Source organism: Propithecus coquereli, unplaced genomic scaffold, assembly GCF_000956105.1.
Source record: "Propithecus coquereli isolate 6110/MARCELLA unplaced genomic scaffold, Pcoq_1.0 Scaffold61, whole genome shotgun sequence".
In the NCBI taxonomy this organism is placed as follows: domain Eukaryota; kingdom Metazoa; phylum Chordata; class Mammalia; order Primates; family Indriidae; genus Propithecus; species Propithecus coquereli.
In genome coordinates this window covers 5,815,742-5,838,810 of record NW_012152063.1, presented here as the reverse complement: position 1 = coordinate 5,838,810, position 23,069 = coordinate 5,815,742, and the positions used below count along the sequence as shown (strand labels likewise).

General features: G+C 38.0%; 1 protein-coding gene across 1 annotated transcript in view; it reads right to left on the bottom strand.

The window, feature by feature from the left end:
- Positions 1 to 7,522: 7,522 nt before the first annotated feature.
- ABCB5 (ATP-binding cassette, sub-family B (MDR/TAP), member 5) overlaps positions 7,523 to 23,069 on the bottom strand; it is a 111,267-nt gene continuing 95,720 nt past the window's right edge. Inside the window, exons 22-26 of the mRNA XM_012659400.1 lie at positions 21,670 to 21,826; positions 18,661 to 18,858; positions 16,278 to 16,484; positions 9,213 to 9,359; positions 7,523 to 7,720 (exon numbers count right to left, since the gene is read on the bottom strand). Of these exons, the coding sequence (XP_012514854.1) occupies positions 7,523 to 7,720; positions 9,213 to 9,359; positions 16,278 to 16,484; positions 18,661 to 18,858; positions 21,670 to 21,826 (907 nt within the window). The remainder of the gene's footprint in view (positions 7,721 to 9,212; positions 9,360 to 16,277; positions 16,485 to 18,660; positions 18,859 to 21,669; positions 21,827 to 23,069) is intronic.

Here is a 23,069-nt window from a genome sequence, read left to right as displayed (position 1 = left end):
ATCACCCCCATCCTGCCCTTATGACTCTAAAATTAACTATTTAAAACGTTAACAATATGTAGGCATTATAGTTTTATAATTTTAAGATGCTCAAACTGTGCTAAAATAACTTAAACTTTGGTCTGTGAGTGTACATATATTTACCCAGAATTAAATCCTATCTATTTTTGTCTAAAACTATTGCAAAGGGATAGGGGTTAATTTAGCATGTTCTCCAAATAAAATTACTTGGTTATTAAGTAAATTTAAGTATTCTATTGTGTATTACAAACTAAAAGAGCTCACTGGTGGTGCTAAATAGACTTTTAGAAAAATAACAGCTCTTTCTTCTTTTAACTATACATGTGAAATTCAGAACACGCTGAAAAGAGACTATGAAATGGAGACGAGAGCCTATGTCTTTTTAAAACTATTACATATTACCAGAGAGAAAATAAGCTAACACTGGACTTCATCAGTTATTCACTCCATGCTCAAGTTTAAAACTCTCATTTATGAATTCTATATATGAAATGACTGATGTTAAAGATAAGTTTTTTATTTTGTTTAGAACAGTTGTTCTCACCCCGTTTTTTGGTTAACAAACTCCTCTGAGACTGTGATTCAGGCTATGGACCTTCTCTTATAATTGTGCTCATCACTATACCTCTCTGATGCCTGTCAGCGGACCCCAGATCTAGAGCCAGAGTTGAGCTGTTGGGTCCTTAGTTTATATGCTCTATCTAAGATGTTATGCATTTTAGGAGAATTTACTTGAGGAAATCATAGAAAATGTCTTTTATCTTTGGCTCTATAATCTCCATTGATAAAAATTAACATGAATAAAGGAGACAGGTTAACTCTAGTCTGACAGACTGGATTTTCTGTGAAGATGCCAATTTTCACTGAAGGAGCAACTTGAAATACAATAGGTAACATAATAGAAAAACCGTGGGTATTGTCTTTCCCATTTCAGAAGTGTCTGAGCAAAATTTCAGGATGTTTGCACTTCTTTTGCTGGTTGCATATATGCTGAGTTTGTGATATAATTTACTAGAGGTCACTCCAAATGCTTTAATTTTGTCTAGATTAATGTCATAAGGACTTCTGCCAATGTATAGAAATGTGTAGAATTTTATAGTCCATCATTAAACACTTCAATTTTAAAATAATTTCATTACTCAAGGCAGTATTTATTTTATAGTATGTGGAAAGTCATTTGTATGAATTAGAGCCTCAGTATAGTTAAGCAAACGGAACTACTTTTTTTTCCTTTATGAGATGAGGGTCTCATTATGTTGCCCAACCTGGTCTCCAACTTCTGAGCTCAAGCAATTCGCCTGTCTTAGCCTCCTGAGTAGCTGAGACTACAAGGTGCATGCCACCACGCCTGACTTCAAACTACTTTTGATCACTCCACTTTAGCCAACACTTCACTCAATGCATGTGTTTCTACTTTTTTTTTTTTCCAGTTACCACATTTGTAAACCCATCTTGGTTTTTCATGATCCTGCTATCAAGATCTTTTCGATCTTAACCAAAGAGAGGAATGACACATCAGCAAGAGGGTTGCAAATGGAACAAAAGAATTATGATAAACATCCTGAAAATAAAGACAGCAGGGATGATTCAACAGTGAGAGACAATCTATGTAGATACGAGGGTCTAATCTACCCCTACGCTTGTGAGTGTGTTTGTTGGAAGGTAGGGAAGACCGAAGAGTTGTGGGGAAAATGCGTTATTGCTGAAGCAGCTGTATTTCTGACCCTTCCAAGCTGTAATTTGGTTGTGCACGAGAAGTTTTTCAGACTGTGAGTGGGCAGAAAAACATCCAGCTTCACGCCAAATGATAACCAAAGAGGAACCATGTACCTTTGTATTTTTGCAGTGTAAGGAGGAGGCAAACAGCAAGTTGTTATTTCTGTATGAACAGCTCGAAAGTACCTTACCATTTCCAGCTCTGTCTTAGAGGGACAATGGGTTGGCTGAGTGTGGGCTATGGACGCAGATTTTCTGGGTTGAATCCTCATTCTGTCACTTCCTTGGTGTTTGACCTTGGGAAGCTTCCTTAATTACTCCATGCCTCATTTTCCCCATTTGGTAAAATTTGAATAATAATAGCATGTATCCTATTGGCAGCGAGTTAATGCTTATAAGACTCAACTACTTATTAAGCTGATAGATGAGTGCTCAATGACTGTGAACTTATTTCTAATAATAGGTCTAGCTTATTTTATATTATTGATATTATTACTACTACTGAGTGCCAGGAACATTCCATTTTATAATTCTCTCTGCATTTCTCAGCATTCACATGCATTTCCCAGAGTTTTTAATCAAAAGGCACTTACTTTCTCTTTGCTGCTTTGGAGGTTTTCTCCTTCCCCTTCCTTGGGGGCTATGTCCACCTTGCTCTGACTCTCTACGACCACCCACCCCTTCTGTTTCCCTTTGGCCTCCTATACATACCATCTGAGAGAGCCAGGCCTTTTCTTTTTGGCTAATTTGTCACTCATTAACCCCTCTCTTCTCAGGGAACATAGCTCTAGGAAATTGAGGATTAAAGGAATTTATGAAACTAATGTAGATGAAATGTAATTCTGCCTGAACTGGGGCTGTAGGAATAGGAATTTAAATTTAAATTTGTATGTCTCTTTTTAGGTTTTCTGAGGATTTGATAGTGGGATATTTTTTCCTTCCAGTCCTAAGCTAAATGCTAGAGTGTAGCACCTTTTTTTTTTATCGTTTCAGTGTTTTCAAATAGTCTCCCTCCCTCCCTTTCCCCCTCTCTTCCTTCCTATCCTTCTTTCTTTTTGCTTCACAATTGTCCAGACTATTCTGGTAATTTAACATCTCCAACCGTTTCCCTAGAATCTCTTCTTGACTTTCAACTGGGCAAAAATATTTTAACCCAGTATTATATTACAGTGATGTAGGAAAATTGAGGATCAACAAAATGCCTCCATGCAAGAGCAAGTTTTACTTATCTTACAAATGATAGCATTCCATCATTTACATCTAAACAAAAAAGTAGATTAGTTTACTAGACCATTCTTTCCCTCAGTGTAATAATGCAGCACTGAATGCATTCATTTATAAACACCTAATTATCTAACTTTTGCTTTTCTGCAATCTCAATAAACTAACATCTTTAAGCAGATCCTCACTCAGTTTAAAAAGAAAAACATTTTAGTAGGATTAAACAGAACTTTGATACTTAGGTATAAATCATTAAGAAAACATGCCTAATGAACTCAAATGCATGGGTGATGTTTTTCAGAATATTTCCATAGACATTATAGTCAGAGATACTACACTTTTAGATAAGAAGTGTACCTCTTTCTACATTTTTCTTAGCTTGTAATTCTCATATTTCTGCAATTTTGCCCATGGAAAAACTGTCAGAATCCCCAACACTTATACATGTAAGTAAACATTAAAGGAAAAACAGATCTTATACCTTGAGCTAAATTCAATTTTGTTTTAGTGATGTGGACATAAAGAGTATTTTAGAGTGTGGCTGATTAATTTAATAAGACCATGTAGCTGCTGCCAAAATTTTTCTCTGCTGCTCACATTAACTGGATGCACTCTTGTGAGCCATGACTGCAACCAGCCATCTTGCTTGGGTAAATTGTGGACAGCGGACCTTGTTGCTACAATGAAGACTCTAGGCTCTGGTGTTAGAAAGACAAGGGTCTGAATCTCAGAGTCCACCAGTCAGTAAGATTCTTAATTTCCTTCAGCTTTAGTTTTCTTTAAATAGAAATAATATTAATAACATCTGCCATCATAGAGTCAATGTGAGGACTAAATGAGATAATGTACATAAAGTGCTTATCCCATGCTATATGAAACATGAAACATTTCACAAAAAGTATTGTCCATAATTAGATGCAGTAGTCTGAAATGGTTTTTAAGAAAATTCAGAGGTATACTGAATCAGTAGTATGTGAAAGCTCATGTGTTTACTGTATTAAGAATGCCATTTTTACTTGCTAGCACATAAAATTATATAATAGAAAGAGATTAATGATGTTAAGAAAATAGAATTTAGCTGAAACTTTTACTTAATAAATCTAGTCTCAGGATAAAAGGAAATAGCAGCAATAGTGGAATCCCGTAGCAAAAGTGAAGAGAGAAAGACAAATACGTTCTAAGTCCCGGCCCAGCAATAAGTGTACATACCATGTTGCAATGGAAAAAGTACATGGACTGGAGGCAAGATACATGAGTTTTTGTTCTTTCTGTATATATTGATGTTGTTGGATTGGATATTTTCAGGGTTCTCTTTGAGCTTTTACTTAATGCAAATCTGTGCAAAATCTGGCTTGCTTTTTCCAAGGAATAAAAGTTTAAATAAATAGGCTTTGTGGTAGGCTGAGTAATGGCCTTCCCAAAATGTTCACAATCTCATTCCTGGAATCAACAAAATATGTTATCTTCTATGATAAAAAGGACTTTGCAGTTGTGATTACATTTAGGAATCTTGAGATGGGAAGATTATATGGGATTATCCCTGTGGGCCCAGTGTAATCACTAGAGTCCTTATAAGAGTAGGAGGAGGGGCAGAGTCAGAGAGAGATGGAGGTGTAACAAAGGAAGCAGAGGTCAAAGGGATGCAGGCCATTTAGAAGCTTCTAGAAGTTGGAAATGAATGAGGAATAGATTCTTCTTTAGAGCCTCCAGAAGGAATGAAGCCTTTGATTTTAATCCACAGAGACTGATTTTTAGACTTGACTTCCAGAGTTGGAAGATAATAAATTTATGTTGTCTCAAGCCACTAAATTTGTGGTAATTTGTTATAGCAGGAATAGGAAAGGAATACAGGCTTTATCAGTGTGGTTTTGCTAAAAGGAGGCAGGTTGAGTTCCTTGAGGTACTATGTAGAGACATTTGGTATATGTATAATTATGGTTTTTGAGTGAGCTTTTACATTTCTGGTAATTATTACTAATGGCAGGGAAATAAATAAAGACTTGAAACCTATTGCATACTTCAAACTCTCTATCCTCATTCCTCCATTTTGAATTTTCCCAGTTTCCTCCCATGACTATTTCTTATGAGTGAACTTTCCAATCAATCTATGATTCCACTTCACAAACATTCTTGGAATAAGAGCTCAGAACCAAACAGTTAATATATTAGTTGACACTAACGTAGGAAGTATTTTTACAGAATAGGTCGTATGTAAAGCATAAGACACACTATGTATACCATGAAACTGACACATTGAGTAGATATTAGCTATGACCTAAGTTAACTTAACACGAGAACACATCACAACTTGTTCTAAGGATTGGTAGGATATAAGGTAGGTTGGCTGGGTGAGTTATAAAACAAGTGTGTTTTATAGGCCGGGCGCGGTGGCTCACGCCTGTAATCCTAGCTCTCTGGGAGGCCGAGGCAGGTGGATTGTTTGAGCTCAGGAGTTCGAAACCAGCCTGAGCAAGAGCGAGACCCCGTCTCTACTAAAATTAGAAAGAAATTAATTGGACAACTAAAAATATACAGAAAAAACTAGCGGGCATGGTGGCGCATGCCTGTAGTCCCAGCTACTTGGGAGGCTGAGGCAGGAGGATCGCTTGAGCCCAGGAGTTTGAGGTTGCTGTGAGCTAGGATGACACCATGGCACTCTGGCCTGGGCAACACAGTGAGACTCTCTCAAAAAAAGAAAAAAAAAAAAGTCTGATAAGAAATTAGACCCACAGGATTCTAAAAGAAATTAGGCAATGTATGCTCAAGTACCAAATTATTTCAAAATTAAGTAAATTGAACCAACTCATATACTATGATAAAAGGCTAAAATTAATTAAATTAAAATTAAAAATTAACTAAAATTAAAATTGCCATACAAATAAAAAAAAGTGTTTTTATGGACTTAAACTAGGCTAGAATAGAAGTCAACTATCCAGTGTGTCACCAGTGACTGATAATAACCATGACAAGGAGCTGGTAATACATGATTGTTGAAGAAAAACAGCCACAGCCACCAGGGCATCTTTTCAGTAAATGTGTGCTCCTCATCTTATTATCAATAATGAACCTGGTATGATTTCTGCCTTTTCATCCTCAATCACCTAGTATTTGTTGAATATCCAAGGCACTATGAGAAGATAATACATCTGTGGGTATCGGTATACGTGTGGGATAGATGTTGATAGGATTGGGGCAAGTGGGCATTGCAGGTACTGTATTTGCCCCTCTAGGAGGGGTTACAGAATTGGACCCTGAGGTGCTCCTGCTCTGAGGTTCTGGGCATACCCATACCATATTTCCCTTTTCCTCCTGTCTGCCCTACTCAGGAAAAGGAAGCTACCAAGAGCTCTACATCCATGCACAGTGAAACGGTCACAGGGCGTCAATGCCAATGCTTCTGAACAATGCATCTGGTTCTCAGCTCCCCAATCTTATTTTTATTTTGCACTTTTAAAAAAGTGGCATGATACACAAATCATTTTATTTATTTCATGCTTTAATTTTTTTTTTTTTTTACAAGATTTCGGATTATTGACAGAGTGCACTTCGTAGAGGCTGGCTGTAGGTGTCACTGTAAATGGAAGAAAATACAGTGAAGAATAAAGATAAAATCACTAGATGACATTACATGTTTAAGTAAATGGAAGGCATGACTCAGTTTACCACTACTGTTATTTACACAGAACTTTTGAATCATACGTACATTACATATGATAAAGTACATATAAAATTTAAACAAATTACTTGATTAAGTAACAATAAAGGCATTTTAAAATTTTCACCCACAATAAAAGTAGATCTTATTTTAAATAAGTAAGTGTTCATACACAGGTTGGCTGTGATTTATTCTGCCAAACTGAAAGCCTGGAATAATGAAATCTTCAGGTGGATCATGTGAGACACTTCACTTACTGGTGAAGTAGGAGATAGCTACCTAATTCTGCCAGAAATTTTACATCATAATCCTCCTTATCCTTCCCCCATCAACAAAGGGATACCATGTAATTTTGGGAAACAGTATATGTCTATTGAGAGAACTATTGAGAGAGATATTGAAATTCTTGTGGTTTGGAGAAAAGGGACTAGCACAAAGTCCTCTAATACATGCTATAAAACTCTTTAAATTCCAAATTAAAGACACTCTTCCTGCAGTGCCATAGGCCCAACTACATCTTATGCTGCCTTTGCTAAAACTTTCAACTTAGCTAATTGGATAATTTTTGCTCTGGGAACACATTTCCAATTTTATAGTAGAAGTTGATGGGAAAATAAATTCACTCTGCAGAAAACTGCTTTACAAGCAAATGTGCTAGAACATTTTTCTAAAGTGAGGGATACAGGCAATTCACTCACATGAATTTAGCGAATTTTTGTTTCCTTTTAAAAATCTGAAGGGAAGATGATGTATGAACAGAACATGTCTGCACTTGAGCAGCATGATCCTAGGTATTGATATATGTAATAAAAGAGATCAAAGCATGCCAGGTAATTACTAAGTACTCTTTCTTTGCATTACACAGAGGTCAAAATATGTGCTAACTCAACAGTGCATCACTGCAGTGCATCACTGCACTGACTGTGCATTTACTAATTTAAAGTATATATCTCGATTTCTCAGGAGCTCTTGATGAGTTCCCTGTTCCTTTATTTTTCCATCATGCAGAACCACTATCGAATCTGCATTCTGTATCGTGGAGAGTCTGTGAGCGACCACTAGGCATGTCCTCCCCATCCTGGCTTTATCAAGGGCATGCTGAACCACCTGGAAGAGAGAAGGATTTGTGATCACAGTTTGGGTTGGATGCTAATAAGTTTGCCTAAGTCCAATTAAGTAAGGTAATCTAATAACTTTATTTTATTTTGCATACCCCAAAAGGAATTGCCCTACTTTGTGAAATATTCACCCTATTTAACAGAAATGTAGAAAAAGAAATTATAGATACATTAAATAAGACTTTCAGGTGGAAAAGCATTTGTGACAATGAATAAAACTAAAATGGTTGGTTGTAAGTAAGTGGTTCTAAACTCAAAGTCAGGAAGTAGTATTTTTACGCCTAAATAGAATTGTCTAATTTATTTACCTCATTTCTTCTGATAGATTATTATTATTATTATTATTATTATTAATGGTAGGATTTAGCTGTAGAACTTTCCTGGCTAAAATAGCATCTCAGCTAACAATGAGGTTTATAATGCTGTATAAAGGAAATGGGAGTGAAGATCAGTATTTGTTAAATGTATAAAATGTTTCAGGGATGACTATCTGGTTTAAATTCTTACAATAAACCCTTAAGGTGGAGGTATTTTCATTTTTCTGATACATGAACTGAGGTCTGAACAAGGCCATACTGCTAGGAATCCAGGATAATCACTCAGCTATGTCTAATTCTAAAAGTTACATTTTGTCTTTCATAACACACTGTTTCTTTGGGAATCAAGAATGACAGACATCTACAAATGGCAATCATACATGGATTAACTTAACTTCCTGGGCTCTTAGGTTAGACACCCTCTATTAGAATTTAGGGAAGTTATTCAACCTTTCTAAGCCTTAGTGTGCTAATCTGTAAAATGGCTATGCTGATAAAAGAAGCTAATTCATGGAGTTGTTGTGAGCATTGAGATAATAGCATATAGTGAACACTGCACAAATATTAATGATCATTCATTTAACTAATATTCATTTACTGAATAAGTGCCTACTATGTGCAAGAAACTACTAGGAGAGAAGGACATTGGAAAATTAGGCATCTGAAGGTGATACCTTCAGGTATATTGTCGTATGTCCCTGTGCTTCTTTGTTTCCTGCTCAGACCAGGCTGATTAAGAGTCCATAGAAGGTAGAATAACTAGCAGACTCTGACATTGCAGTATAGATTTCTCTTTTACCCATCTATATTAACTTTTTAATTTGTTTGGCATCATTGGAATAATAATAAAATGGAGAAGTAATTTTTCTTGGGCTCTTTACTTGAAGGAAAAACATTTCAAGAATTGGGCCCCTTTTGATAATAAGACCAAGTCAAGTGAGAAAACCTTTCCAGAACATGAGATGCTCTCTGTCCCAACTCTTTCCAACCTCCCCACCACTCACCGACCTTTTTTTAAAAGGTCAAAGCCTTAATTAGAACTGGTGACCCTATAACTACGATTCTTTTCAGGCCTTTCTTTTCCCAGACTGAGCCTGGTTCCTTCCATGATACTGCATGTTCATATTTGATATTATATTCTGAGACGAAAGAAGAGAATATTACCTTTTCACTCTCATTATCAAGGGCTGAAGTGGCCTCATCCAACACTAAAATTTTTGGTTTCTGGAGAAGAGCCCTTGCAATAGCTAGTCTTTGTTTCTGGCCGCCAGAAAGCTGTGCTCCTTTCAGTCCAACTTGCGTGTTGTATTTCTATTGCAGGAACATGCAATTAAAAAAGCAAGACTGGTTTATTTAAATTAGCATGGCACCTGTGGGCAAGAACCATCCAAATATTTCAATTTTTTTTTTTTTTTTTGAGACAGAGTCTCCCTGTGTTGCCTGGGCTAGAGTGCCATGGCGTCAGCCTAGCTCACAGCAACCTCAAACTCCTGGGCTCAAGCGATCCTTCTGCCTCAGCCTCCTGAGCAGCTGGGACAATAGGCATGTGACACCATGCCCAGTTAATTTTTTCTATATATTTTTAGTTGTCCGATTAGATTAATTTCTTTCTATTTTTAGTAGAGACGGGGTCTCGCTCTTGCTCAGGCTGGTTTCGAACTCCTGAGCTCAAACAATCCGCCCGCCTCAGCCTCCCAGAGTGCTAGGATTACAGGCCTGAGCCACCACGCCCGGCCTAAATATTTCAAATTTTGCTACTCTTGAAAATTTGTGTCCCAACAAGTACTGAAATCTATTCTTGGGTTTTGTTGCAAATAAATGCTAAACCAGAAGTCAACACTACCATTTCATTTACATATCTAATCTGATCACAAACAGCAGACCTTTGCCATTATGTTTCTAGAAAGAAATTTTTGGAATTAAAGCACAAGAAAAAAATTATTGGCAAGAAAAAATTTGCTGTAAATACGAATCCTTTTCCGTTAAGTTATATTACCTTCCATTTTCAGGTCATAATGATTCAAAGTATTTAAAAACAACAAAGAAATCATTGGGTTCCTTCATGTTGGCTCTTGCTAAACCTCTATGAGCACATCCCTCCAGACACCAGGATGCAATTCTCAGTGGTGTAGGCATCTTCCTGGAAATAAGTCAGGTTGCCATCTTGAAACAGTCTATTCCACTTTCGGGCCACCAAATGCTAATGGTGACATTTAGCACTTCACAGTGTTCCACAGCTCCTCTACTTACTAATAACCCCATTCCTCCAGTATTTCCCTCCATGGAAGTGTAAAGAAAATTTCACACATATTCTGAAGTCACCATGGTCCCGAATCACAGTTGGTCAGTTCAGTTGCTGTAAGAAGGTTCTTGCCTGCTTTCTAGATTATCCCATTGACTTTGACTCCTTCCGAGGCGTCACACTGTTTTCTAGTAGCCCTTGACAGCTGACAGTCTAAGAAACCTATGCCATTGGTACCCAGACAAGAACGTGTGGATGGATCAGCTCCACTGAGAAAGCAGGTGCCAGTGTACCACCTTCCAAAGGTAACTTCTGTAGCAGCATTTCAGGGAAGATGCAATACATGATTCATATGCTGTTTATTTTATTTCAATATCCTAGAGAAGCTTAAATGAATTGCCTTTCCCTCCGCATCTGACTGCCTCCAGGAGATGCCTTTTGGGTAGAGTGGGTGTCAAGAACCTGTAGTGCAACCTCATAACAAAATGTGTCTATTTCAACCTGAAGTTTACTTTTCAATTTAAGATGCACAGGTGTTTGCTTTATACCAAACAATGGCTGTTTGAATTCTAAAGCCCAGTAAAAGTGTCTTTTCTAAGGTGAATGCTCTACAAAGAACACAGGCTTTAACTATCTCCTCTGTGATTTCTCTGGGACTGTCAGCAGGCCGGGCCCCTTCCTTCTAAAATGCATTTTATTAAATTCGGAACCACAGGGCAGGATAATCAGATAAAACTATGTCTGTCATTCATTTCCAAACACTGCAAAGTCCCCACTTAAATTAGAGGATTCAATCTTACACCAGAAATTGGGAGGTGAGGTGGGAATGTTAATGAGCTTACAGCCCTTTCTGCCAGTCAAGCTTAAATTATACTTGAATTCTTCTAGGGTAGCTGAAGAAAACGCCAAACTAACTTCAGAATCGCTTTGCATTTCTTGGCCTTCTCTGGCTTGCAGGAGGATGTACGTTTAAAGAATGAATTGGATGAAAAGTAAATTCAGAAGTTTTGCCCATCATTAAGCAGAACAGATTACAAATGTGGGTATACACATGGTCTCCATAGCCACCTAGAAATAGTCGCATATGTTTAAATTGAAGGTTTTTGCTTTTTTAAATGAGCAACCATGGAGTTCATTCTTTCCTGTTTAACTGAAAATGTGATCCTATTTTCTGGCAAACACGGGGATGGTGAGTGCCCTGAAATCCACCTCTTTTATGAGAAGCTCGAGGGGATGATTCCAGCGGTCCAAATCCTGCTTAAGGAGCCATGATGTGCGGATTGGGGGACATCCACACCTTGTCTGTTTCTCAGAGGATCCTTGAAGTCAGGCAGTGTTGTGTCAACTTCTCTCCCATGCCCCAGACCCATATTTCCAAATGCTTGCAGGATGTTTCCGTGAGATACCCCATAGCTGCATTATAGTCCGCATGCTCCAAATTGACTCCTTACTCTGCACCCTCCTGGTTTGAGTTGTCAGACAGATCCATAATCTCTTACCTGAAACCCTTAGAGCTACATGTCTTTAAAAATTCTGATATTTTTAATCTTAGAAGGAAAAAATACTATAAATTATACACATACTATTTATTACCTATATTTAATATACAGTATATTATATATTTAGCACCCCCAGAAGGATCTGGGACAGCAACTGGTAATCAAATATATGAATATTTGTACAGACACATTTCAACATTCATTCTGAGCGAGATAAATAAAGACTATATTATAGCCTCATGTTATTTTGCCACCAAATGAGTTTTTACCAAACATACAAAATCTGTGTGTGTGTGTCGGAGGAATGCACAGAGTTTAAGAGCTTTTGGAATCTGGGACTGGAGATAAGAAGATGTGGACCTGCGTATCTCTCATCCAGACTGTTGTAAAGCTCTAGGACTTGCCTCGTTAGTGGCAGTTTCTGCTGTTGCCACACAGCCTCTTGGATGAGCAAACAAAAGGCTCAGTTTCAACAGCTAGTTTATTTATTTATTTATTTTAAATTTGATCACGTCATTTCCCTGCTTAACATGTCTACTAGCTTCCTATTTCTAATAAGACAGGGTCCACACTTTTTAGCCTGGCATATCTTAACCTTGACATTGTCCTTGCTCATATTTTGGTCTCCTCTTCTCAATTCCTTACTCTTTGCCTTATGTTCCAAGATTTTTAATTTCCTCCTAAACACCTAAAACCGTTTTACATGTATATGTTTCTTTATGAGTTTATTCTGTCTGCTAAGAATGGATTTGCGCCTCTCTGCCGGGTGAGCTCCTACTCAATCTTCAAGGCCCAGTTCACAGCAGCATCCCCGGTGCGGTGTTCTCGGAGTTTCCGTCTTCCGCACTCTCATCGCTGCTCCGGGCTTTATCCCATCCGGCTGCTCCGTGTGCCGCGCATGTCCTTGTTCACTTTCCACAGACAATCTCGAGCTAAGTCCTGGCAATTCCACTTTTACAGTATCTTTTAAATCCATTTCCTTGTTTTATGTCACTTTATAATGATTAATTTCGCCCTTCAAAACCTATCCCTGGAAATAGCTCCTAACTGATCTCCCAAACTCCCCGAGTCTTTGTCACTCCCAACCACTAGATTCCATTGTCCAATTCCAAACACGTTGCCTATTCAAAAATCTTCAGTGACTCCTTAGTAATTGTCAAAGTTAAAATTTCTTTCCCTGCCTGCTATTTAAGTGCCCAGTTTTACCTTTACATGTTTATCAAATACCATACCTATATAGTCACCTCTAAACTCTCTAAAGACCTCCTCTGAATCCCCAGCCAGCATGACTCCTCTCCCCTCTAAACTCAGATAGCAGTTTGTTTACACTCTTTGTGCTTTATAATTATTTGTATCTTTGTGGATCTGTGTTCATCTCAGCTATTAGGCTTTATATTCCTAAAAGTAGGACTATATTTTATTTGTCTTGTTTATCTTCTCTAAATAGCAGCCCACTGGTTTGCTCAGTAGCTCTGTGTGGAGTGACTAAGTGCATGGATGCTGGAATGGAGCAATGAAGACGGGGATGCAAATTTTGAGGGAGCAGGACGTGACAGATGGAATAATCCATAAAGTTCGAGGTAAAGGTAAAAGAAATCCTCAGAAAGCAAAGTGTGGCAACCACTTCAATTTGCTGAATAATTTTTGGAGAGGATTAGAATTAATAGTATCTTGATGCATTATATGTAAAGACTTTCTTCCTATGCCTGCTTTACATATGGATATATATTTTTTGCTTATTGAATGGAAGAGCTGAACTTCTCTTCTAGACTTTTCCTCTACAATTTTTACATGAAACTACTGCCGTATATTTTGGAGGGGATGCTGGGCCCCATGTATTTGCTCTAGAAAATTAATTCTACCCAAAGGAAGTGCAACAAATTACAAGGTTTGCTTCTACTTTTCTTCCCCAAATACCTAGGTCAGAGCTGTAACATGCTCTAAGTATCACTGTGAATACAGGGGTACCCTGCTTGCCAGCTGTGGTAGTTGCATTGGACTGCCCTTCTGAAAGGAGGGGTGGGGCACCTTTGCTTCCATCTCTAAAACCCTAGAAACACCATGGTCATGACCTCTCCTCCACCTCCCCACAGTATAGCACAAAGAATCCAGGTTCGAATCCTGAGCTTCGGTACAGCTTTAGAAAAGTTATTGAACCTCTTTATCTGTAAAAGGGGGTGGCTACATCCATCCTTGCTGTATTACAGTGGACATTTAGCTCTTGGTTCCCAGAAGAGCTGGGTAATGCATGGCTGGTTTCCTCTCTTTCTTTTCCTCAACCAACTCAACATAAGAGGGCAGCCTTGTCCTATCCAGAGTACTAACCCAAGGCATTTAATAACATGTAGTTTTTCTAAGAATTCTCTGATTTTCATTTTTTAATGATTTTATTTTGGCACCAGATTTCCTTATGGTTCTACCATGTTCTGGGGAAAACAATGATATGAAGGTAAATTAAAGTTAAATTTAAAAATATCAAGAAATAAGCTGATCTTTTAAAACAATTTTTTTTAACATCTTGGTTGTCAAAGTCTATTGTAAAATGTTAACACGATAAATCTTTACAGAATGTAGTTTTGGGTAAATCTGAGAAATAGTATAATGAAAAGAATAAAAGATAATAAAGAATTTAAGAATAAAAGTCAAATGGTACAAATATAATTAGCCCCTTGCAATAGATAAATTAAAACAAACTATTGGAGGCCAGGCACGGTGGCTCACGCCTGTAATCCTAGCACTCTGGGAGGCCAAGGTGGGAGGATTGCTTGAGCTGAGGAGTTTGAAACCAGCCTGAGCAAGAGTGAGACTCCGTCTCTACTAAGAATAGAAAGAAATTGGTCAAACAACTAAAAACAGAAAAAATTAGTCGGGCATGGTGGTGCATGCCTGTAGTCCCAGCTACCTGGGAGGCTGAGGCAGGAGGATCGCTTGAGCCCAGGAGTTTGAGTTTGCTGTGAGCTAGTCTGACACCACGGCACTCTAGCCCAGGCAAGAGAGTGAGACTCTGTCTCAAAAAACAAACAAACAAACAAACAAAAAACCCAAACTATTGGGATTATGTGGATAATAATCTGACCACAAATTAGCAATGCAGTGAGTGCCTTGGTTAAAAAGAGAATTATCATTGAAAGATATTCACAGGGTCACCATATTTATAAAACGTATGTTAATCCTTCCTATATACTTAGTGCTGTAGAACCTTTCCAGAGTAGGAGAAATTGTACTGATGGCCTGTTTCTCGTTGCAGGCACCATTCGGTGTGGGCAGGAGATAGTGAGGGAAGATCTAGCAGCATAAAAGTTACCTTCTACCAAAGAACAGGGCTCTAGATTAGTTGTTTGATATATTGGTTGTTAAACTTAGCTATTTCCTTTTAAAGTGAGATAAAAAATCACTTTATACATATTTGTCTCTAAAAGTATTTCTATTTTTATTTTGTTTTATTTGAGAGAGGGTGTGTGTACATATGAACGCAGACATTATAAGCACTTAACATTACAATTACTTGTCTCTATGCACTGTTTCTGGATTTGTATCAATGCTTGTTGTCCTAAAGCTCTCTCTGCAGTTAGCCAAGATTTTTAACTTTTCTGAGATTTTGCATCAGCTGTCACAGCCAACACAGAGATCAAGGTGACAAAAATGACAGGCGAGGATCTTACACTGTAGTGGGGAGGGAAGATACTAAACAAATAAATAAGCACTCAGGGGCATTCAGACCATGATAAGTGCCCTGAAGACAATGTGATAGGGGATTGGAGTGGTGGGGACTCTTTCAAATAGGGTGGCCAGGGGAGGCCTCTGCAAAGGTGACCTTCGAGAGGGCTTGAAAGTGAAGGAGCTAGCTATGCAGAAAACCAAAGGAAGGGAGGTCTGGGCTGCAGAAACAATTTGCAAATGTCAATGTCCTCAGGTGGGGAGCAAGTTGGCGTTGTCATGAGACAGGAAAGACACCAGCGCAGCTGTAGCCAAGTGAGCACACGGTAAGGCTGGCGCTGGGGTGGCAGCGGGGGCCAGATCCCAGGGGGCCTCAGCAGCCACATGTGGAGTCTGGGCTTTATTCTAAGTGTTAACGGGTGTCATGAGGCAGTTTTAGGCAGGGGAGGGATAGCACCTAGTTTGTGTTTTTAAGGGATTCCTCTGATTTCAGTGAGAAAGAAGAATTATACAGGAGCAAGACTGGAAGGCAGATTAAGAGGCTACTACAGTGATCCAGACAGACAGGGTCACGGATAGATAGATAGAAGAATCAAGATATGAAAGTGAATCCAGTGACTATTAATGCATTTTTGTCTTGGAAAAAGTCGTCACATGGAAATCCCAAATTTGGCTTTTTACATCTGACTTTGTGTTTTATATCTAACTTTAGATACTGGCAATAAATAAATTGTATAATCCGAGGAATACACAAAAACAACCACTTAGGCCCAGTAACTACTTAGGCTTACTTGGCAGCTTCGTAATTCAGGATTGCAGATATTTTCTTACCTCAGGGAGACCTTCAATGAAAGAATGAATGTTTACTGCATTCGCTACTTCTTTGATCTCCTCCAATGGCACCACGTGGCTGTTATCACCATAGGCGATGTTCTCGGCAATGCTGCAGTTGAAGAGCACCGGCTCTTGAGGGATGACTGCTATTTGGGAACGCAGCCACTGCACATTCAGTTCCTTTGCATCTACACCATCGAACAGCTGCCAAAAGCAGAGTGGAGGACCATGTGTTAAGATCCAACTGTATCATGTTACGGTTCACTGTATTCACACATATACAAATCACAACAAGAAGGTTAGGAATTCAAGCTATTTCAAAGTATAATGTTACCCAAGGAAGGCTCATAAATCATATGTTGTATAGAAGCAAACAGCGTGTGACTCACGTAAATGCCGACTTCTAAACTTACCTGACATTCCTTTTTTCTTTCTTTCTTTTTTTTTTTTTTGAGACAGAGTCTTACTCTGATGCCCTGGCTAGATTGAGTGCCGGGGCGTTAGCCTAGCTCACAGCAACCTCGAACTCTTGGGCTCAAGAGATCCTCCTGCCTCAGCCTCCCAAGTAGCTGAGACTATAGGCATGTGCCACCATGCCCGGCTAATTTTTTCTCTATATATATACATATTTTTTTTAGTTGTCCAGATAATTTCTTTTTATTTTTTTTAGTAGAGACAGGGTCTCGCTCTTGCTCAGGCTGGTCTCGAACTCCTGAGCTCAAACAATCCGTCCACCTCGGCCTCCCAGAGTGCTAGGATTACAGGCGTGAGCCACTGCGCCCGGCCTTACCTGACATTTCCAAGAGTAGTCAAGAGACATGCCTGGAGCCTGGAGTAAGCCATGGTGCTCTATCCTGAAGTCAAATGAAAAATGACAAACTACCCCTCACCACTGTAAGAGGACCCAACTTTATTATAGTCCAATGAGAGGGTAGGTGTAGACTGATACAGTAGTCCACAGGTAGAGATGTGTTATTTTGCACACAGCCATGTTTATGCACATGGACATACAACAACGTTCAACTGATACTTGATGCACATGCCTGCTATGTGATGGGGACTCTTCAGATATTGGGGAAACAGTGGTAAATAAGAGAAAACTCTTGCCCTCTGTGGCTTATATGCTAATGGAGAGAGGCAGGCAATGAACCCACTAACAAATAACTCAAAAAACTCGGAAAAAGAAAGTACCCTGGAGACAGTAATGGGAAAAGACTGACTGAGGGAGTGGGGAAGGTGTGGAGGGGGCGGGGGGCTTCCTAAGGAGGCCCAAAGGAAGGAACATTAAGAACGTGACATGAATGATGAGAGGGAGCCAGCAAGGAAGTTAGAGTAGAAGGTGCTGGGCAGGGGAATAGCAAGAACGAAGGTCATAGATGTGTTTAAAGAATTTAAGGAAGCCAGAGAGATTGATGCACAGTGTGTGATGATTTGGAGAGTGATATGAGAAGAGTTTGGAGAGGGAGGCAGGGGCCAGATCGTGAAGGACCTTGACTGATGGCATGGACTCTGGTTTATTCTAACTGCGGTAGGGGACCACTGGAGGGTTTGAGGGAGGGAGTATGCTAAGCTGGGTACTAATAAATGAGTGTTACCTAGTTCAAGAGAGCCATTTGGGACAGCCCTGTTTTGCAAATATTCATTGAGAATCTGTAACGGGGAAGAGACTGCACATTGCAGGAGAGTGAGGACTAACATGACAGTCTTTGACTTTTAGGGGCTTATGGATTTTTGTAAGGGAGAGGAGAGGTAGGACGGGAAGCTTTTTGTGGGTGTATGTGATGTGGTGGTGACTCGGGGGAGAGAATAATGGAAAACCAGAATGTAAGGTATAGTAAGACACCTGCCAGGTAGGAAAAAACAATCCTTGGATTCAAAGGATGGAGAGGTTACATCTTTTAAGAGGGTGGACACACGGCTTAATGGAGCTGATTCAAGGAAGCATCGGTCATGCATAAGGTTTTGACAATTGGGAGGTGGGGATGGCCAGTGGGAACAGCAGAAACCTGAACTAACGAGTGGAGGAAACTATTATCTCTATCTAAAACCAGAACAGAATAAAGAGCCGTGATGTGGACATTGGACCTGACCTCCAACACCCATATTCCAAAAGGATTCCGTGGCTTATAAGATCAAAATTTCTGCTGTCAGAATGGCTGAAGAATCTTTGGGTCTTTGTATTTAACTTTAAAGTCCTAATCATCATTTTTGTTACTGGTTTACTTGCCTTCTTAGTTAAAAGGTGAGATAGAGATTTTTTTTCTTTTTAACTTCTGCATTGTTTGCCCTACCCAAACCAGTGAGAATGATTAAGCCCGAGTGAATGTTCAGGAACAGGACCACTAACCTCCAGATTAAGTGCATTTAAATTCAGCCTTACCACTTGTCCTTTCACAGGGTCATAAAATCTCTGCAGAAGTTGAACAGCAGTGCTCTTCCCACAGCCACTGCTCCCAACAAATGCTACTGTTGTCCCTTTCTCAATACTGAGGGATAAGTCATGAAGGACGAAAACATCTGGGCGACATGGATAGAAAAAAGAGACTTCTCGAAACTCCAAATGCCCTTCACATGTGTCCTGTGAAAGGAAGTTGACAGTGTTTAGAAAGGTGACTTAAGAAGGCTGTAACACATGGGAGAACATTGGCTAAGTGCTTTCTGAAAATTGTGCATATTTCCACAGCTGTTTTCATTTTAAACATGTATTCACCTTTGTAGAGCTGCTGACTGCCCATTGTTTTCTATCAGATTTGTTTATATTTTTGTATTTGTGGCCTGGTTATCTGCACTATGGACTTCATCAGTTCTTATACACCACTAGCTTCCTTAGGCTTCCACTACACAGATGCAGTCTGTTCTGCAAATTAGCTGTTTGACCAGCTGCTCTGAATAAATATATCTTTATCTTTTTAAAATTTGGCTTGCGCTTTACAGAACCTTATTGCTTAATTCAGAAGAGCTGGGTTTCTCATAAACTATACGTATACATGTCATTTTTGTAAATTGGGCCATGTTTTACAGTTAAGGTCCATTGTGCTTTGAATTCCGATTTATCTTCATTTTCAATTGATCATTATTTGACAGTGACACTTGCCTAAAAGTTTAGTTGTCTATATCTCAGTCTCTTTCCTGGTTGATGATTTGTAAACCAATACTTATCTACACCGGGGAGGTTTAAAAAAGACTTTCCAGAACTATCACTAAATCATTAACTTTCCCTTTATGTATTTGGTTCATAAGATTTTAGGTTGTTTTGAACTTCATGTTTGCCCCAATTGCATTTTGAGTATTATTAATTTTTGTTGTTAGGGTTAACATAAACTAAGAGTGTGAGAGTAGATTTGTGTGTGTGGTGGTCATGGCTGAACTTTCTAAAAGGTTCCTTACATTTGGGATTAATAGTCATATTCGGCACATTCCGAGCCGAGCATATAGGTACCAGGCAGGGGCAGGTAGAGGGGACGAACACCAAAAAATATTTGATGATATTATTTTGTCGTCAAAGGAATGAAATGTTAAGATGTGGTTAAGATTTCTAGAAATAGAAAAATATATCTGGATACATTTGGCAAATATGTATGCCAAAATGTAAGTGTAGTGCAGTAGTAGCTTCTTTTAGCTTATTCAGTGTTTTCCATTTTGCCCTCTACAAGATATGAACATTATTTGTACAAAAAAGTTTTAAAAAACAGAATACTGCATAAAAATTGAGAGTTCAATTATTTTTCTATATGCTCTAGTGTATAGTTTCTGTAATAATGCACAGAGATATTCTAGGAAACGTCTAAAATTAAATACATTTTAAAATTTACTATTTTTAATTGTATTAATATTTATAATGGAAAACTTCAAACATAAAAACAGGAGAAAAATGTAATGGACTGACCATACGCCTATCACCCAGCATCAATATTTATCAATATTTGCCAATTTTGTTTGATCAGATTTTAATTTTTAAAGGCATAAGGAGTGATATTTAGAATTATTTGCATATTAAATAAAATAGAGATTAAATAATTTTATGGTATTTATAAGAAATATTTCCATATTTTATGTCATGCATATAGTTCTATAAGAACATATGCCAGTTAGATGCTCAATTCCTTTATTGTAATGTTTAGAGAAAAATGAGTAGCAATATTATCATACATGTTAATCCTACTTTTTTTAGAAAATAACTTCTTACATTCTTTACTTTCCAAAAGACAAATGTGAAATCTTATTTTCACTATGGTGTATCTTTGAGCATTCTATTTTGAGAATTTTAAGATCTTATTTCTGTCACTAACAATAGGCATTCCTTTTAATAATTATGTAGCTTCAGTGATGCTGTATTACTTTAACCTGTCATGTATATAAATCTATTAAAATTCTAGAGAGAAATAATTTTAAATAAAAAAAATTATTTTAAGTATATATCTGATGGCTATTCCTATTTTAATATTTAAAATATCTAAAAGGTCTTAAATTGTATATGTAGTTAATGTATAAGACTATTATTAAGAGGTTTATTTTGAAATTATACAATCTCCCTATTATTTCCCTTTTAATATTCACCATTTTTAAGAGTTTGTAGCTAAATTTCTGGGTGCGTATGTGAAATATAGTTCTCCCTTTTTCCCTTTTATGTTTGTAGATATATTTCCCATGAAAAATGGTGTCTAAAGCAGCAGGACATTATTAACTTTGCATAGGTTACCAGAGAAAAAACAAGTAAGCCCTAATGCAAATCTTCATACAAGACTAAAACTTTGGCTGTCTAAATAAAATTCAATATAGGAATCAATACTTACTCAAGAGCATTCTCATAGCAATACTAAAATAAGCTGAAAGCATATATTTTTAACATAAAAATATATATTTTAGTAAAAGAGGTGAAAATTTAATTCAGACAAGATGTCCTTTCCCCCTTTGTAAACATAAAATTATCTTTATACATGCTTTTAACTCTTTTTTTTTTTTTTTTTTGAGACAGAGTCTCACTGTGTTGCCCTGGCTAGAGTGCCGTGGCGTCATCCTAGCTCACAGCAACCTCAAACTCCTGGGCTCAAGAGATCCTCCTGCCTCAGCCTCCTGAGTAGCTGGGACTACGGGCATGCGCCACCATGCCCGGCTAATTTTTTCTGTATATTTTTAGTTGTCCAATTAATTTCTTTCTATTTTTAGTAGAGACGGGGTCTCGCTCTTGCTCAGGCTGGTTTCGAACTCCTGAGCTCAAACAATCCGCCCGCCTCGGCCTTCCAGAGTGCTAGGATTACAGGTGTGAGCCACCGCGCCCAGCCTGCTTTTAACTCTTTATGTTATTATACTATAGCATTATCTTTTGCAAAGTTATCCAAACAATGCCTTTACTTAATAAGTGGACATTTGAAGTCATAGTTGTGCTTACTGGTTTTTTCCCTTCTTGACTGTTGCTGTCTATGGTTGGTCTCTTTTCCAACAAAGCAAAAAGATGTGCAGCCCCAGATTTGGCGTTGGAATATTCAGGTGCCAAAACAAATGTTTCTCCAATGGCCATAGCTCCATATGCAATTGCAGTAAAAACTCTATAAAAAGATAAAGCATTTGAATCTTAGATCCATGGGTCCAATTTAAAATTTAAATTTAGGTTACTTTAATCTAAAAGTAAAGGGGAAAAATAGGGGCACAATAGTATATAATCTTTTGACATCAACAACTAATGGTAAAGACCCAAGGACAGTTATCTTTTTAAATTTTCCACCATGTGTTAATCATCCCTTGCTCTGTACACCAAAATAATCTCTGGAGCTTCGGTAATCTTAAGAATTTCTCTTCCAATTAGAGATGTAGATCAAAGGCCCCAACGAGTGAATGTAAAACTTCTTAGCCACTTTGATATGAGGCTTGCTTGGTTGGAGATTTGACAGAGAATTCAACTGACAATAGGAAGAATGAGACTCCAGTAGTGAGGTTTCAATTTAGACTGTAGATATGATGTGGGATTTTCCCTTTTTTCTTTCTTTCCTTCTTTCTTTCTTTCTTTCTTTCTTTCTTTCTTTCTTTCTTTCTTTCTTTCTTTCTTTCTTTCTTTCTTTCTTTCTTTGTTTCTCTCTTTCTCTCTCTCTTTCTCTCTTTCTTTCTCTCTTTCTCTCTTTCTTTCTTTCTTCTTTCTTTCTCTCTTTCTTGTTTTTTGCATATAATGTAGTTAGGACAGATAACTGAAGCTAAATCACTGGTTATCTGCCTGATGTGCTGCTACACGATTTAGAAAGCAAAACATGAGGATTGTATTTTCTGAAGGTTCCCAAAACAAAGTTTGACTAACATGTACTTTAGCTAAGACTGGAAGAAGAGCTTTGACCTTTTAGGTTTGCAATAGATCATGATCTCAGTTTCAAAACGTGTTAATTATAAAATGGTAAGGGTGCAAATGACGTTTGGAAGCATTCAGGATATTCACAAAATTATGGCATGGCCGTGGTTAAATATTTTCCTCTCATTTTTTATTTCATTTTAGATATGAAAATACTGTATTGGAATGAAAAACAATGCATCTCAGTAACAGAGCTAAAGGCATAATTCAGTTAAATTTCACAGGCAATATTTAAACACTAGGCAGTAAAAGACATCACAGAACCCAGTTGCTTGTCTGTTGTGCCAGATCATAGCGAGGTAAACATGTCTGGTCTCCTTGTGAATTTCTTCTTCGATGGGACCTACCAAAGGGTGGCTTTCGATGCAATTACTTCAGTGACCTAGACCTCAGATCCTGAATCTTGTTGGCTTTACAAAGATCACAGTATAATATATATATGTGTGTGTATATAT